Raw genomic sequence first — 19,169 nt, forward strand, 5'->3', positions numbered from 1 at the left:
GTATAATGACACATACCATCATGATAATATCATACAGAATATTTTCACTGCCCTAAAAATCCTCTGTGCTCTGCCTATTCATCCCTTCCCCTCCTCCCAACCCTTGGAAACCACTGATCTTTTTATTGTCTCCATACTTTTGCCTTTTCCAGAATGTTGTATAGTTGGAATCATACAATATGTAGCCTTTCCAGATTGGCCTCTTTCACTTAGTAACATGCATTTAAGGTTTCTCCCTGTCTTTTCATGGCTCGATAGCTCATTTCTTTTTAGCACTGAATAATATTCCATTGTCTGGATGTACCATCATTTATTTATCTTTGCACCTACTGAAAGACATCTTGGTTGCTTCCAAGTTTTGGCAATTAGGCATAAAGCTGCTATGAACACCCATGTGTAGGTTTTTGTGTGGATGTAAGTTTTGAGCTCCTTTGGATAAATACCAATGAGCATGATTGGTGGATCATATGGTAAGCATAGTTTAGTTTGTAAGAAGCTGCCAAACTATCCTCCAAAGTGGCTGTACCATTTTTGCATTCCCACCAGCAATGAATGAGACTTCCTGTTGCTCCACATCCTGGCCAGCATTTGGTGTTGTCAGTGTTCTGGATTTTGGCCATTCTAATAGGTGTGTAAAGGTATCTCATTGTTGTTTTAATTCGTATTTCCCTAATGACGTATGATGTGGAGTACCTTTTCATATGCTTATTTGCCATCTGTGTATCTTCTTTGGTGAGGTGTCTGTTGAAGTCTTTGGCCCCTTTTTTAATGAAGTTGTTTGTTCTCTTATTTTTGAGTTTTAAAATTTCTTTGTATATTTTGAATAATTGTCCTTTATCAAATGTGTCTTTTGCAAATATTTTCTTGCAGTCTGTGGCTTGTCTTCTCATTCTCTTGATAACAGTGCAAATTTAATTAAGATTCTGCTACTAAGTAAAGGCAAGTATTGCCTTCTCTATCTTTCTAGTCAAAGGAATACACACTTGATCAATTATTCATTCATTAAACCAACATTCAAGAAGAACTTTGTGTATTTTTAACCTCATGCCAAGGACTTGGGCAAGAATAGAAATGAGACATGGTCCCTGCTACCAATGGGTGCGTAGTAATACATTTTTTTATTCAAACTTGAGTAAAGACTAGAACTTCTTTAAAGGAAAAAAGTTCTTGTCAACCTCCAGCATTGCCTTAAATTATTTTAGTTATCATATAATTTAAATACATATAGACAGAGAACAAGGTACACACTCGTCGTACTTATTCACTTAATACATAACTAGAGAGGGCTTACTATGGTTCAGGCACTGGGAATAAAATAGTAACAAAGGTAGACAAAGTCCCTGACTTCATAGGCATATTCATTCTGGATGGGAAGAAACAATGTGGAAACCAAAAGAAACAAATACAGTCATATGCCACATAATGTTTCCATCAACAACATATCACATATACGGCTGTGGTCCCATAAGATTAGTACCACATAACCTAGGTGTGTAGTAGGCTATACTATCTAGGTTTGTGTAAGTATACTCTATGCTGTTCACACGATGCATTTCTCAGAATGTGTCTTCTTCACTAAGCAACACATGATTGTATAATCGATTCCTGTTATTCATGGCAGTTGTGTTCTATAAAGTTGCCACAATGAATTGGCAAATATTTAATCATTGCTTCTAGGGGAAATGCAGGATTAGGTTCCTGAGAGCTTCTGGTCATCACATTTTCATCAACCAATCAACACATGATTGTTTTATGTGTATTTCTGTTTAAAGACACCTTGTTTAATGTATATTTAATATGTATTGTTGATTCATTAACACTGAATTCCAGCCAACAGCTCATGCCTGAAGGAAGCTTATCTAACACATATTTTCTCAGTAAGGCACATCACAGCCTTCTTGCGCTTAGGAACACTAGACAGCACTTAAATGCTATGCCTGGGGGGCCATTTTAAACAGTGGAATCATCAACAAAAAACCCCACAAAAATGCAAAAAACATGGCACCAAATAGACCACAAAGAGGATATTTGTTTATAGTGTGAGAGTTGAAACAAGAAGGCAGAGCATCATCTTGTTGGACCTCTGCTGGGAATGTGCGTGTCAGGTGACTCCAATTTTTCTCCCCTCTGCACTTGTCTGTGAATGACTTCAAAACACTGATTTGGGGTTACAAATAAATTTTAGAGAGTAGACGAATGCAAAAATATGGAATCCACAAATAATGAGGATCAACTGTACGTAAAACATTTCAGATAATGGTAGGTGTTAGAAAACAAATGAAGCTGGGTTAGGGGTAGAGAGTGACTGGACATTGGGGAGAGTATTTTAAATGGGTGACTAGGGCAATCCTCTCTAAGGAGAGGACACCTGAGTGGACATGAATAATGAAAAGGAGTCAGCTCTGTGAAGGTGAGGGGCGGGAGGTGTTGCAGGTTGAGGGAACAAGTGTAAAAGTCTGTGAAGCAGGAGTGAGCTTGACTTGGCTTGTGTGAGGAACCAGGACAAAGGCCTTCATGTTTGCAGCAAAAATAGGATAGCAGGAGATGACGCTGAAAAGGTCATCAGAGGTCAGGGGATGCATGGCCTTGTTGGCTGAAGAAGGAGCTTGGATTATGTTCTAAAGGGAAATGAGAAGCCACCAAGGGTTTTAAAATATATATGAGCTATAGCTTATGACTCTTAAATAATTTTACAGCTCCCTAAAAATTACAAATTAAATTTATCCCCCCAAATACCATTTAAATGAACTACATTAACTTAATGGGACAAGTAAGGTTTCACTGAAACTACAGTGGTGTTCACAGTGTGACTACCAGGCCGACTTCAGTGGTGACCCTGTGCTGGGTGACAACTCCAAGAATGACCCTCACAAATGGGTCATTTCCTATTCATGGTTCCTCATGAGGTGTTTTTTTCCCCTAGTCTGCCATAACTGTAGCAAAAACACTCCTGTAGGCCTGGACTCCAACAGACACAGTTCTAAGGCAGCTGCATCGAGATGATGCTGAGCATGTTTACATAATTTTTTTGACTCTCACCTAAAGGAAAATATAAAAATAATATTTCTCCTAGAGAACTCCTGAAGTCCCCCTCCCCCAAAGAATTAAACCCACAGCCCTCCAGGATTGTTTGAAAAACCTTGCTCAAACAGAGGATTTTTAGGGCAGTGAAACGACATTGTATCTACTACAATGGTAGATTCATGTCATTATACATTTATCCCAACCCATAGAATGGGTCCCAACACCAGGAGTGAACCCTAATGTAAACTATGGACTTGGTGTGATATTGATGATGTGTCAGTGTAGCTTCATCGACTGTAACAGATGTACCACTCTGTGGGAAATGCTGATAAAGGGGGAGGCTGTGCATGTGTGGGGCAGGGAGTATTTGGGAACTCTCCGTACCTTCCATTCAATTCTGCTGTGAACCTAAAACTGCTCTCAAAAATAAAGTTTACCAAAATAAAAAAAATTTTAAAACTACACACAACCTTGCTCTACATGGAAAACTAAACAAAACTTGAGGAATGAAGTCAGAGTATATTTAAATATAACCGCATAAGACAGATTCCAAGGCAGCCCCAGACGGAGGACCTAAAAAAAAAAGTCGGAAAACAATGGCTGAGGCCTGGGGAGAGGAGACATCTCTGTGCCAGTGTAGGTGTTGGAGAGGGGATTAAGGAGTTAGTCAGGCCTTGATCGGGATCACAGGGTTGGACAGTTTGCAAGAAGGAGAGAGTAGTACTTTCTCCAAGGGTAGAAAGCAGCGCGAACAAAGGCTTGACAGCCAGAAGGGATTGCGTGCGCAGCGGGGATTGTGAATGCAGCCGACTGGCTGGAGCAGAGGGTTTTGATTAGTGGATGAGGGGAAAACACATGTGGAACGCCTGGTCCTGCCATTTCAGCACTGATCTGCCCCAGTGGGATCAGATGGTGGTATTCATAGCCCAGACTGTCTTGTTAGAGCCCTGGCCGTGGGATCTGTGGCGTGGAGGTACTTTCTCAATGTAGCTATGTGTACTGAGCCTGTCACTAGCTCGGCAGGAGGTAAAAATCACTTGACAGTCTCTCCTGGCTCTCACCCATCCAAAGCGTGAGAGAGAGTGGGGGTGTCGGAGTGGGTGGGCACTGGGGAGAGTGAGTCCTTAAGAACTGAAGGAGAGTGAAGGGCATTGAGAGGCTTACCCACAGTCAGGGGGCACCCGTGCCAGGCAGGCAGGCCCCACAATGGAGTCCCTGTACCTCCCATCTTCCCTGGAGTTAGCCTTTCCCTCTCAAAGCACTTGGTTCACTATGGAAATATCTCTTCTCCCTCTCTCTCTTTCTTGCACACGAGTGCGAGCACACACACACACACACAATGATTATCAAAAATCACTTTGGAATTTAACCTCTTAGCTAAGGATCTTTCTCCTAAACAAAAAGCTACATTTTACTACAGTTCTATTGGTTCCCTAGTACGTTGCGAATGTAAACTTCTCACCGTATGCAGTACAGTCATTTAAGCCCATTTGACTTCTTAAGGCGAAGGTGATAACATTTTGGATTTCGTTTTTGTTTGTCCTATAAGAGTCTTGAGTTTTGGCCAGAAACCCAGGCCCTGGATGAATGTGCTTTAGACCTCGCTTTTTGTCACGGGGCCAAGTGGACTTGGGAGAGAGGGTGGAGCTGTCTGTTCAGACATGATTTTTAGTTTTGCCCTTTGCCTCTGGAGCCAGGGCCCTGGCCCCCATCCAGCCGCACGAAGAGAAGATTATGGTATTTTCTAGGTAATTTTAAGGAGCACAAACCCAAAGTAAAGTCAGGTGGTTTCAAGTCTGCACTGAATTTTTCATGTTAAGGATTTGTCATGATTTGGGTTTTCAGCAGAGCTGTATTTTAAATGATGAAGGGAGCTGTATTCTTTTGGAGACAGACATGTTTGGGTTGTTTGCTAATGACCTCTGGTTTTGCTTATGGGGAGTTTTGTTAACAAATGGAAATGTAGCAAAATAAAATACTCTCTTTCTTTAGTACTTTCTTTTTTTCTTCTTCTTCTTTTTTAAACAATGGGAACCCTTGCGATAAACTGTCAAAACCAGGCTATGGATATTAGTTATTGTAGCATCGTTAATACCATGTAAAAATAAATTAGTCACTTTGGCAATAAAATACATTCTTCTGATCTCCTGTCGGTGCTTTTAAACAGAGCCTTCCCCTTGCTGTTTGATAGATCCTATTGTTAAGAGAAGAGAACTGTAGAGATGTATTCAAAAATTCTTTGAAATTTTTCCAATCTCAGGAACCCATTCAGCAGTAATTAGCCTTTAAGGAGGCTGATAAGGAGAGCTCAGCAGGGGCCTGCCTGCTCTTGAGTTTAAAGGTTAACCCCAGCCCCTGGCTGAGAGGGTTCAGCTTCAGGACTTGCTCCATCTGCCTGCTGGCTTTGCCTTTTCCTGCCCTCTCACCCCATCCCCCATCTCACCCTCTATCTTTTCTAAATAAAGAGAAGTCAAGACTGAGCCTGCAGAGGGTGACAAAATTCAACCCAATAAACTCTAATCTCAAGCACGGAAGACTTCTGGTTCAGGGAAAAATAACTGTCTTCAGGCAAGAGTGACTGAATTGAACAGAATTGTAACTTCTGGTTCCAGTTTCGTTGGGTCGCTGGAATGGTTGGACCCTTTGTATTGAGACAGCACTGAATTCCAATAGCTTTCCACTCTCCGTCCTCACTTGCCCCAGTTGTCTCAACAACATTGCAGAACTATAGGTATGATTTAAAGCTAAGTTAAAAATTAAAAAGAGACTCTGCTGTCTCCAGAAAGGGGCATATTTTTATATTCATTACACGGCCCTTTCAGTGGGAGGCACAATAAACACAGGGTAGAGCTGCCATCATTGATGGCAGGAAGGAGAGAAAAAGAGAAGGAGCAGCTCAGAAAGAGCATTCTGTCTTACACTCTTGGGGGCAATTCCATAAATGCAGAATCATAGGGTAAATGTGCCCATGTGGGTGTGCATTAGAGGTCAAGAAAGAAGAGAGACTTCCTTTTCTTTTCATTTGAGAGCTGTATTAGTTTGCTAGGGCCGCCATAACAAAGTACCACAGACTAGGTGGCTTAAACAACAAAAACCTACTTCCTCACCATTCTGGAGGCTAAAAGTCCAAGAACAAGGTATTGTCGGGATTGATTTCTTCTGAGGCCTCCCTCCTTACCTTGCAGATGGCCATCTTTTCTCTGTGTCTTCACATGGTCTTCTCTCTATACACGTCTGTGTCCTAGTCTCCTTTTCTTATAAGGACACCAGTCACATTGGATTAGGGCCCACCCACATGACCTCATTTTAACTTAATTACCTCTTTAAGGACCTTTATCTGCAAATACAGGCACAGTCTGAGGTACTTGGGGTTAGGACTTCAACATATAAATTTTGAGGATGACGCAATTCAGCCCGAAACGAGAGCGCAGGCTATCTCATTATCACAGTTGACCCTTGGTTATGGACAAAAAAGCTAAGAATAATGAGCTTCCCATGAGGTTCTTTCATACACGCACCCCACTCCTGGTGCCTAAAGAGCTACAATCCCTCCAAGGCTGACACCCAGGGGCAGTGGAACCCTGAGGGGTCCGTGGATGTTGAGGAAAAGTAGCAGGAACAGTTGAAGCAACATGGCTAATGTGAGAAGTGACTTTGTTGATGCTGAATCCAAAGACGTATTTCATCGTTATCACCATGTTCAGAATACATTTACTAACGTGCCGGAAGTCTAGTTGCTGGGTGGTGCTGGTTTGGATTCAGGCTTCCTTATAGTCAATGCACCATTCTCCTATTTCCAGGCATCACTTTTCTCCAGACAAATAAACATATAAGAATATTCCATGGAAAAGTATGTTAATCTCTCTCTCTCCTTTCTTCTCTCTCTCTCTCTCTCTCTCTCTCTCTGTGTATCTGTTGCTGTCTGTCTCTCTGTCTCTGTCTCTCTCTGTGTCTCTCTCTCACACACACACACACACACAAATTGAAATTTATATGTTAAAAAGAATCTCAGGTACATACTGATGTTTTAAGTCCAAGGATAAGTTTTGTTTGTTTTTAATGAGATAAAATTCATTAGGCAGTAATTCCCAATACCTTGTTCCTATAGTACTCAGGAAATTCCTAGCTAGGTTTTCTACTGTCCGAGTCACTAGTAGCCTATTTTTTTACTATTGTCTTTCATATCACTTTCCTCTTCAAGAACAGTCCCCTGTTCCTGGTTCCTTGCCCATGGCATACAAACATGCTGAAATCTTTGCCATGACTGGGCAGCAGCCATGACTTTCATCAGAGATTAGATTTAAGGTAGCAGAGTGAACCAAAGTCGTATGCTTAGAAGAACAACAGATAGTGCAAGGAGGATGCTGAATCAAAAAGCAGAGGTTCAGCCCTGGGGAGACTAAGAAAGAATCACAAGCCCAGAGAATCACAGGAAAGTTCAAGGCTCTGCTCACAGGTGTCAGGCAGAAATGGGACTGGACGTAGATGCTACCTGCTTCATCATCCACTTTCAGTGCATCTTGTCTGCCTCCTATTTGCCAGGCTTGATGCCAAGTGTTTGAGATATAAATCCACATAAGAAATGGTCCAAAACATGAAAGATGTTACGTGGCGAGTGGGTGGTCTTGAGAAAAAAAGAAGGTAGCCCTGGACATAAACACCAGTGACATTAGGATCCTCCGAGAGGTTGGTGGCTCGTGATTGATTGGATGGGTTGGCTTAAAGCATCACAGGCACGTCCTAAAATTTGGATTAGCTTGCCAAACCACTGGAAGAGCCAACATACATCCACACTGACCACTGCCACATTTCCCAACCACTCCTCAACCAACCCTGGTAGTCTTTTGTCATTTGTTTCTCCAAGGCCGTCGGTGAACCTCTAACTGCTAAATGCAATAGCTACTTTTTAGTACTCATCTTATATCATGCTGTCTACCGCTCAGTCTTGCAGCTCTCTCCAGCTCAGGTTATGTTCTCTTGGTTTGCCTTGGACCTCTCCACTGGTTCTTTCTCCTTTACTCTCTTGGCCCAGTTTTTTTTCATAGGCCTTCATTTTCTCCTTCCACCTCACTCTCTCCTCTCCCTCAGCAACTCTTATGAATGATTCCTTGACATGGACTTCAAGCATCTCTCTTTTTCAATTCCAGATCTACATTTCCACTGCCAGCTTAATCTGAGTGTTGTCTCCAGAGACTCAAATGTACCATGTTTAAAATACAAACCAGATCTTCCTCCCCTACTCTGCTGCTGCTTCTTACATTTCTACTCGATTAGTGATATCCATCATTCAGTCGCCCACACTAGAAAAGCTGAAAACACTCATGTGAAAATTAGACATCTCTGAATCCGTTTAGTGCATAGCACAATGCACATTTATCAATACATGTTTAATAAGTTAGTAGCTTATTGCATCAAAAAGTCTTAACTCTATTCTCAAGACCATTCATAACATGTCCTTCATCCTCCACTTTACCCAAACCAAAATTATTTCCTATTATTCCTGAAGACAAATCCTCAGAGTCCACTGGGCTGTCCCCACTTCTTACCTTTATATCCATCTGGGAATTCCATGCTGATTTACATGGCCAGGTCTTTGCCTGTTTTGCTTTCCCCTCCTTGACTGGCTCCCTTACCATCTATCAAAGTCTGTGTGTCTTTCAAGGCGGGTCCCACACCTGTCCTAGATAATACCTTCCTTGACCACATCAGACCATGGTAACCACCAACACACTGCTGCACCCCCCAATCTCTGAATTCCTCTGGCACCTAACATCTGTACCGCAGAATTTAGCACCTGGCTACATACTTGTTCTCTTTCTTTGGTATAAACAAGACAGAAGCCAGTCTCTTTTCCAGAGATTCACAGACATGGTAAATTCCTCTTTTAATTTTTCCTGAGAATGTGTCTTTGTGGAGGAACTTATATTCTTCCTCTCTTCAGACGGTGAAATTTATGTACCTCCTTGTGATATGATGTGTTTTCCCATTTGTCTTAGTTATGGGGAAATTTAGAGCTGTTTCAGTACTAGATTGTAATAATCAGCTTATCTTAGGATCCTAGTAGTAACTATCTATTCTACCTGCCTGTGTTGGTGATTATTCTTAATTTTGTAGTATATTTAACTTGTAAGACACCATAAATCCTTTTGGAACAAAATGAGAAAATAGACTCCCAAATAAACAATATTCTTCTCTTATTATTTCATAATTCATTTTCCTACCTGGATTGTGAGTCCTTGAGAACAGAGTCAGATCCTGTATTTCTATTGATTGCCCCAAAGTAGAAAGCATATGGTAGGTCCTTAATAGATCATTATTGATAGATTAATACTTTTGGATATCCTAAGTGAAATAACCCACTCTGTTAAAGTAGGTTAAATTATTTTAAACTGAGATGGAAACATCTCCTAAAAATTACACAATGCTAACAAAGGGCCTTGAGCATATCTATTTCTGTTAGCATTTTGTTAAATGTTTAAAATATCAGAAGAAGAAGTACACAACAAAAATCAAAAGTTAAAGTTTTAGCTCTTACAGTATCTAAGCCTAACACTTAACACAGGCAAGAAGATTAACGAAATCAATAGTTTACTGCCAGTAACGCTTACCGGATGACAGAGTGCATTTTTTTCACAACCCCAAAGCCTTGCTGGCTGCCTTTCTGATAAACACGACATTCAGGTGGTGTCTGACTTATTTTTTTCTTCCCTTCTCATTTTCACTCCCCCTTCCCATCCCTTTGTAAAATAAGGTAGCAAACTTATTAAAATTGGCTTTCAATAAAACTACCTGTGTCAGTCATCAAATTCTTTTCTTACTTTCCTTTTTTTGTGGGGAGTGGGGGTTCCTTTTTTAAGCTCGCCCAGGGAGAACACTAACTTTGAAAAAAACCACAAGAATGTAATCAAGTCATAGCCAGACTTAGCCTGTATTCATACTTCCTGTTCTCTCACCCCCACCCCAACCCCAAACCCCCCAAACATTTGCCCACCAACACATACCTATAGCTGTCAAATATTTATACAGGCATGTATGAATAATCCATATAAGTACAGACACTTTTGAGACTTAAAATTCACCCAGCTGACTGGGCTTTACCATTGTGCAAGAAGTAAGGGCTTGGTGAATCCTTTCTTCTGCTCTTTTAACCAGAACGGAAATGTTTGCCTTTTCATTTCAATGATAGGCTACACGAGTTGCCTTCTTCAACCTTCTCCTTCTAAGCAATAATGTTTGAGGAGAGAATGAGAATAACAAATAACAGACACAACTATCTACATAATTATGAGATTCAAAGATACCTCCACCCCCACCTCCTGATCTAACCTGCATTTATGTCTGATGGAAGATAAATTAAAACTCATCTTTATCCCCCAAAGTAGCTGCTTTTTGGACCAAACCAATGGGGATCTATCTTGGCCAGCCTCATGTGACCTCTTAAACTTGCAAATTGTCCAGGGCTCATAATTAATGCTAGGTTATTTTCCAAGGGCCATTTCCAATGTCCTGAATCACCTCCCCTCACATTTAGCTTGTGTTTGCTTTTTGAATAGAATTAATTTCAATTCAGCTTGGGCAAAACAGAGTAAGGTAAGCAAATCTGTTATAAAATAGGAAACATATGAAAGATATTGACCTACAAAAAACTTGCCTTGACCCTTTGAAAATGTGCCCTTCATATATATATATATGAAATCTGGGCATTCATATCTTGAAAAGAAATGAAATTTATCTAAATGTTGTATTTACTAAATGTAGTGAGACCACTAATGTCAGATTAGCTCTGGGAACTGGCAACTGCTTACCTAGCAATTTAGAAATAAGTATGAATCAAGGTGTAATTCATGGATCTAGGTTTATAATTTGATATTTTTAAAATCTTTCTCTAAGAATTATAAATATATGTAAACAGTCATACACTGCAAAATGACATTTCAGTCAACAACAAACTGCATAAACAATAGTGGCCCCATAAGATTAGTACCATATAGGCTAGGTGTGTAGTAGGCAATACCATCTAGGTTTGTGTAAGTACATTCTATGATGTTCAAACCACAACAAAATTGTCTAACGACACATTTCTCAGAATGTATCCTGTCGTTAAGTGGTGCATGACTGTATATATATGAGTTTATTTATATTGGTGAGAAAGTTTATAAGCCAGAGGCTAGAGTGGAGGTTGACAGTTTAAGGACCAGAGTGGAAGTGTTCTGCCACTCTGCCTACCCACTAGTAAGTAAAATGCAGTTGCAGAATTTGACATTAAGTAAATAATAAATAAATAAACAAAACTGCTTGAGCCTGCAAATACCACTCTACTTGCTCATCCTAACTTTTCAAGTCTTCAAGGCATGTATACAACCACTCTTCCAGCTGCTTCTAGGTCCAGCCCATTATCATCCCTCTACACCCCCTAATCCTCATTACTAATGTCCACCCCTTCTCTCTAGCCTCCTAATACAGTCTCTAATCAACCTGACCATTATCTGTATAGTGAAGGCTTCTTTCTCTAACTAATATCATGTCAGACATGAAACCACTCAGCCATAGTAGAAATAGAATTAGGGCAGCAGCAACCAAAGAGGGGCTCTTTTGAAGTTGCTTGCCACCTTCTATAGCCAAGTGGTCTTTCAGAGAGAGAGTATCAGTCCAGAGCCAACTCTCATGAGCCACCTTGGCCGACCCTGGTTTTGGCAATACAGAGACCCTCTGTGCCGGCCTCCACTTAAATAAGCCAAAAGGCAGAACAGACCAAGAGAGCCTTAGCAGCTGAGATGAATGCAAATGGCAGTTCAGAAGAGCACCCTTGTTTGCTTAGTGTTTTCACAATGATTCTGGATGGATTTGTGTTACTAAAACACCCGTTTTGAAGAACTTTTAGGTGGAGCTGATATTCATAAAAATCATGCCAGTGCGGGAAATACTCCTTTTATGAATTAGGCAAAGCTAGTAGTTTTTTCCATGGCTTTAAACACTCAAATACTAGTCAAAACCTGTGAATATGTATACATTCTTTTATATGGATAATTATCCTCTTTATTGGTGGCGCCTCCTGGATTAGGAGGATTCTTCCATACAAATAAGCAGTAGAGGAAGGTAGCGCTACAAAGAACACCTTTTATGTGGCTTCAGTACTTATTTAGCAAAACTTCTACATTTATAGAGAAGCAAATGCTAAATTCCTGGATTTCTATGACCTTCTTTCTAGTTATTTTAAATTAACTAATTCAAATTAAAGTCCTTATGTATTTTTGATTAATGCACACAAACAGCAAACAAACCCACTATACATGTTCTGTTAAGAATAGCTCACGCAAGTATTTACGTCTAATTTTGAATTTCCAACCATGATAGAAACAGGTAAAGATATCATTTAGGTATCATGAGTATTGTAATATTAGCCGCAGAAATTAAGATAAATACAATACAGGAGACTTTGTGCTTTAGAAAGATCCCAAAGTAAGTTTCAAATCATGTTTTCCAGTGATAGTACCAAATTCCCAACACCTCTTTTGGGCCAAGAGAGTTGGTTTTTTGGTGTGGTTTTTGAGTTTGGGTTTGTTTGTTTATTTAAGCACTTTCTTTTTGTGGTAGAGGCATCCATTTTTGTGTGAGCCTGAAGTTTTGGGGTCCTTTGGTGGTTTTTTAAAAGTGATATTGTGGTCTCACATTTTAATGTTTCCTGGAAGAACTAGCTATTTATTTTAATTACTTCACAGGAACCCACATGACAGTTTTTGAAGGACATTTTCTTATTACTCATTGTTTAGTATTTTGGTCATCATTTTTTTTTCCCAGCTGGATATAGTTTTCAAGATAAGATTCCTTTCGTTTTCCTTTTATTTCAGAATAAAAATATAGAAATTCTGCTATTAGTTGTCTGCCCCCTTCCCCCACCTACCTCCATATGACCCCCCTGCCCTGCTTTCCCTCCACCCAAAAGAAATTTTCATGGTTTTGGTAAACATTTCTACTAAGTCTGCTTTGAAAGCTAATCATTTAGAGGCAAATGCAACCTCAAGAACCACAGTATTTGGAGGTGTTAGGAGGCATTTTAACACAAATCTTCCTATTCACCAACCTTCAAAATTCTAAAGCCTATTGGGATGTCTAGAGGTGCCTGATAAGAGGAAAATAAGTAATATAGAGAAAATAAAACAAACATTATATTCTCTAGATGTGACTTTGGTACATTTCTAACATCAGAAATAGAAACTCATCTCTCATGAAATCATTTTATAGTTAACTGATTGGAAAAATATGCAGCTCTATTCACTGTCAAAAGTATACTTATAAAATCAAAGCTTAAATCTAGGGATCAAGTCTTTATTGTAAAACGTTGATGGATGTTGTAAAGTTTCATTTTTGAACAGAGTTCACTACCTGCCTCTCTTGTGTAAATTTAATATTCTTTTTTCTTTCTCCTGTGATCAAATAGGAGATCTATTATTACTTTCATAATTTCAAAATTTTTCACTAAAAACCACCCTGGTACATTTTTATATGTATATTTTGATGAAATACAAAGTAAAAAACGTCACTGTGATATGCCTTCCACAGAACATTAAGAAAGATAGCTTTAAATATAATACTTAGCTTTGAATAACTCTTTGTAAAGAACTTTCACATACTTTATTCCATTCAGCCCTCACCACAGAACAGAGTCATAGAGTCACAAAGCCAATGGGAACCCTTGAGGTCAGTTTCTCCAGCCTTCTATCTTCAGATGAAAAATCCATGATCCAAGGATGCTAAGTTAGATTTCCCAGGGTCTGTAGTTTGTCTACTTTTTCCTATTGCCTTTTGTGCTCCATGTTCCTTGTGTTTTCCCCAACTTTCAGATAATATAATTTTAGTTCCTTACCTGAAGTTGTATAGACATTCAGTGAACTGGAACCCAGATCTTTGCCTTCTAGTGTCATTTTATTCTACTCTCTAATGCATGGCCTGCTGTTAATCTCAGCTGGCTAAAGGGCCATTCCCATCCTATTTTCTAGTTTCCAGGAGGAAAAGATTTCTGTTAGTGTCACAAGGTGCTCAAGATGCCTGGAATTGTATGGGTAACATCTTCAGGATTATTATTAACTGCTTCAGGAAATAAAATAAACATTCTGACTGTGATTTTTTTTAACTCTTTCTACAAGTTGCACAATGTGTGCTTAGTAAATATTGGTTCAGTTGAAAGTGACAGCAAAAAGGAGAGAGAACAGATCTATTGTTTTTTCTATGAAGGTTGAAAAACCGTTGCTGTGTTTTATAGAGGACTCCATGGTTCCAGCAAATAGAGGATCAAAATAGAGGATCAAACCAGAGAATCAAATCCAACTCCACCACTTACAACCTTCGTGGGCTTGGGAAAGTTACTAATTTTCCTGAACTGTAATTTTCTGTTCTATAAATACCGTCTCCCTCACAGAGATTTTATGCAGATTAAATTCAACAATGTGTGTATAGAGTCAGGTACACAGCAAACACCCAACAATTTACCCTTCCCTGCCCTTCATGGCTGTGTGGGAGGTGACTGGTAGCCCGCTTCTCCTCTCTGTTTGAGAGTCAAGGCATTAAAATCGGGCTGCTCTGTGTCTGGATATTCTAGCGTTTTTGGCAAAGCCCTGGAAACTTGTCTGAAACACAGGGTGTCGCGGCTTTATTCCATTGGCATGTGTCACACATGCAGCAGGTTGCGTAACGATACAGTTTTCCTTTCTTTTTTCTTGAACGGTTCGCTGATGGTAAACATGGCATTAGAAAAGGAAACACACAGGTGAGAGGGGTTTTGTCTAGTGAAATTTGATTGTTGTGAAAAACGCTGTCTACAGTAACATGCTGTGGAATGATATTTAGTTTACTAAATGGCCTTGAGTATTTTGCAGAGTAAATATTTAAAATCATCAAGCTTCTGTAACTTTAATATGTACAAATGATATTACAGGATCCTCCTCAAAAATCATTGGTCAATTTTCCCCCACACTCTCCACCTTTGCAAAAGTTGTAGTATTCTGAAATCAATGATAATGCAATAGCAAGTTATAAAACTTTGTGGATCCAAATATTTATGTTTCAAAATTCAAAAACAGAATCTTTAGGCCCTGATGCTTTTGATATATTTTATGAAAATATTACTATTTTATGATATATGTGTTTACTATAAAATGTTTTATATTAAGCATTTGAGACAAATTTTTAATGAGATTTTCAGATTACCCTTTGTGTCTCAAATAAAATAGAATGAAAAATTCCTTTATCGAAAAAAGTACAATTAATATTCAAAGTAGCACTGCTTATTATTGTAAGAGTGTCATTAGCCTATGCCTATAGCATATGCTGTGCTCAACTTGGGAGCTAGTGGTTCAGACATGTCAGTCCCCTAAGACTTTCCCAACCTATGAATTTATCAAGGTTAAAACAAAGCCTTTGAGGGCCGGCCCCGTGGCTTGGTGGTGAAGTGCACGCGCTCCGCTGCTGGCGGCCCGGGTTCGGATCCCGGGCGCGCACCGACGCACCGCTTCTCCGGCCATGCTGAGGCCAAGTCCCACATACAGCAACTGGAGGGATATGCAGCTATGACATACAACTATCTACTGGGGCTTTGGGGGAAAAGTAAATAAAATAAAATTATTAAAAAAAAAAAGCCTTTGAAAATATAAGCCCTTCTCCCTTCCCTCAAACATGCACATGCTGTAACCTAGAATCACTTGCACAGTGAATTTTATAATGGCAAGTTCTGTCTTGGAGGTCAGGGGTGATAAGGAAGTTGAAGAAAACCTAGAGAATAATAGCATTTCAATACAATATTATCAAACATGAGAAAATTGGGTTTTGGTGACACAAACAATAGCAGTTATTTCCAGATGTTTAAAAGGTGAAGTCTCCAGGATATACTACACTTTTGAGTAGGTTTCTCAGAGAAGCAGCTACTAAATGAAAAGAAGAAAGAAACAACACTAGAGATTAACAGGATAATTTATTGAGAGAACTGATGTATCAACTAATATCAGCTCCTTAGAAAATGACTGTTTAAATCTGGATGATCTTCTAATTGATCAAAGCAGGGAATGTAGATGTGTTGTGTGTTTATTGTGTGTCTGTATATGTACATGTATATCTAGACCTCTATATACTCAGTTTTACTATCAGCTGGGTTGTTGAGGGAAGATACTAAGAATCGCCTTTTTTAAGCATGTGTCTTTTTCACCCTTTGACTTTAAGAAAAATGTGTTAGTTATGTTCTTTAACAAAGCTAGATATTAAATCAAGAATTTGTGGCGGGAATAATCTTCTACTAAGAATCAGAATTTAAAATTCACCAGTGGTCAGTAAAGTACCAGCTACTCCACGCTGCCTTATTTTTAATATCAATAAGGAAAAAGTGATAGAATCATGCTACTTTAAGGTGTCATTGGATATTCAGATTTTCTGGAGAAGGTAGTTTGAATTCCAAAGAGTGAGAGGAAGAAAGAAGCTACATAATAACAAATAGGCAAATAATTTTAGCTCCAAATCACACTGCAAACATGGTATATAATAAGCATCTTGACATAAAAGAGTTATAGAGTATTAAAATATAAAACTATAAGGCTAATAGCCATTTAATTCTTTTTGAGATCTGAATGCCATACATTCTTTTTCAAATTACTCCCCCATTAGACACTTTTTGAATTAAAAATAAGACACATCTCACACACACACTACCTACCCCCACACACACAATGGCCCGTCTAAAATCTGTGTTGCTTTAATAGTATTGCAGTTGTGTTTACTTCTGAGCAAGGCCAGAGCATTATAATTCATGGAAAGAGAAATCACTTATAGTTACTACATTAGCAAATTTTTTCATCAGGTTTAGGTTTTCGTCCTCTCACTGATTTTTCTCACTTTGGTTTCAGCACATGCATTTTTTTGCCTTGGACTTCCACTAATAGTACACTTTGGGAGTCTGCTCTAATGTTGGGAGCTGATTCCCTCCAGATACATTCTTTGAACAGTCTATGCAGAAAGGATTTGATTGTTCATATTGTATGTTATCTTTTTTTGATCTTATTACTCTGGCCTGTACAGGCATTTAGTCAAACCCATGAAGAGTACAGACAGCTGACTGGATGAAGAAGACATTGGGAGAAAAAACTCCCATTGTTTAGATTTCTGTCAGAGGATATAAGAATACTTAATTTCTTTTATCTCTAGGGCTTTCATTATCATTTAAATTTCATTTTACATTAATTGATCAGGGATTAGTAAAGCCATTATGCAGAAATTAGAATAAGACAAGCCAGATGGAATGAATAATTCATGAAGTCCAATTACATTTTATTTCTGGTGTACTTTCAAACTTGCCTTTGACTTCTTGCTATTTTGATGTGACAATGTTCACTGGAAATCAAGAGTGCCATTTTAATTTATTGTATCCTTCCAGAGTGGAAGAATTTGTATGCAGTGGGGATGTGCTAATGCATTTCCCCCCAAAACACCAATTTCAGGGCTCTTGGAAATACTTGGATCTAGATGTGGTTCATCTTCTCTGAAGGTTCAGGGGCAGTACATTGAGCCACACCAGTCCACCTGACTTGAGTGAACTGATCCTAGGTAGAGAAACTAGGGTCTTAAAACCGCGAGATTTTTCACCTCCCAGAAAAGCTACAAATTCCTTTAAAATATGTGTCCTCATTCCCCACCGCAAAGGAACCATTCAAGTTTAAATTTGACCTAGAGTTGGACTGTAAGCAGGGTTGCAGCTACAGACAAAGACCACGAGGTGGCAGGCGTTGCTTTCAATGCAAAGGGTTTGAGGCCGCCGAGGCCGCCGGGGCTTCCACAGCATCCCCGCGGGTCTGATCCCGGCAGACAGACCACGACTGGGTTGGGGCACCGAGCGACTCGCACAGCGTAGCCCGGCGAGAATTCCGAGCTAATGGGTAGTCCCGTCCACCTGTCTGGAATGTCTCGTACCACCGTGTCTAAAACCGCCTCCCCCCGCCGGTCCCAGCCCCCAGCCTCTTAAGAGTCCCTCCTCCCCCCGTATTTATTTATGCCACTGGACAGTTCTAGTAACATTAAAGCTGCGGTTCACCTTCTCGAGGACTTTCATCTCGGGAAGTTTTATGACACTTTGTGAATGTGCAAAGTTTTTAATTAGGCTCGCTAGACAGCCCGAGGCAGCAGCAGCGCCACAAAGTCTTCACGGTCTCTCTGCTTTACAGCACAACAAGCCGCTCTACTCCTTTGAAGACAATGCAGACTATGTGTACGATGTCATGTGGTCCCCTGTGCATCCCGCGCTCTTTGCCTGCGTGGACGGGATGGGGCGCTTGGACCTCTGGAACCTCAACAATGACACCGAGGTGAGCGTCGGCGCAGGCGCCCGGGCCGGGACGGCGGGGAGGGGGGCGCAGTCGGCCTCTCTCCGTCTCCCTCTCTCTCTCCAAAATGGCCTTTTTTGGACAGACCCTCCAATTGCAGCTGGGCTGCCGACCCCCTATTCTTGACGGCTCTGAGGGGAACTGGCAGATGCATTGGCCAAAAATCATTTAATCTCACTTTATCCCTAAACTGTGGCAGATCCTGGACAATTGACGACCCTCCTTTGCAAAAAGCAAAACGATACGTGTTCACGCCTTTTCCTACGGGAAAGGACACAGGCATATTTCAGAGCGGTGTTGAAATAACTCTATTGGGAAACACTTGGAAAAGTAAGCTTTTATGCACGCGGACTTGAGATTGGGCTTTTAAAAAGGGCTATTTGTCAGTGTTTGCTATTTGTACGATTTCTATTTTAAATCCATAAAAGATGATTCTTTTGACTGTTTATGTTAAGATCTAGCTAGCCTCCATTTGATTTTTATGAGGTAAATAATCCTTGTCTAAGATGATGAACTCACAGGCAGACTTTTGTAACAATTTCTAACTCTGAATATGTATGTTAAATTCAGTATCAAAAAAAAAATGAGATTTTAACTGTCACATTTAGAGTACTTCACAAGTGAAAAAGTCAACTTTTTTTTAAAAAGCAATTGACAATAAGGAAATATTCTTTTTTAAAAATCATGCTATATATATTTATGTTTTAAAAATTATGCCATGTGCATATTTCCTTTTTTCTACTCTCAAAATCATTGAGGTGCTAATTCAGCCACTCAGGTTTTTTGTTG

General features: G+C 39.8%; 1 protein-coding gene across 1 annotated transcript in view; it reads left to right on the forward strand.

Moving 5' to 3' along the window:
* DYNC1I1 (dynein cytoplasmic 1 intermediate chain 1) overlaps positions 1-19,169 on the forward strand; it is a 262,229-nt gene that overhangs the window by 222,194 nt on the left and 20,866 nt on the right. The window contains exon 13 of the mRNA XM_004431372.3: positions 18,222-18,362. Coding sequence (XP_004431429.1) covers positions 18,222-18,362 — 141 coding nt within the window. The remainder of the gene's footprint in view (positions 1-18,221; positions 18,363-19,169) is intronic.

The sequence above is a fragment of the Ceratotherium simum genome, chromosome 1 (assembly GCF_057802395.1).
Source record: "Ceratotherium simum simum isolate JZ-2026a chromosome 1, ASM5780239v1, whole genome shotgun sequence".
NCBI classification, from domain to species: Eukaryota; Metazoa; Chordata; class Mammalia; order Perissodactyla; family Rhinocerotidae; genus Ceratotherium; species Ceratotherium simum.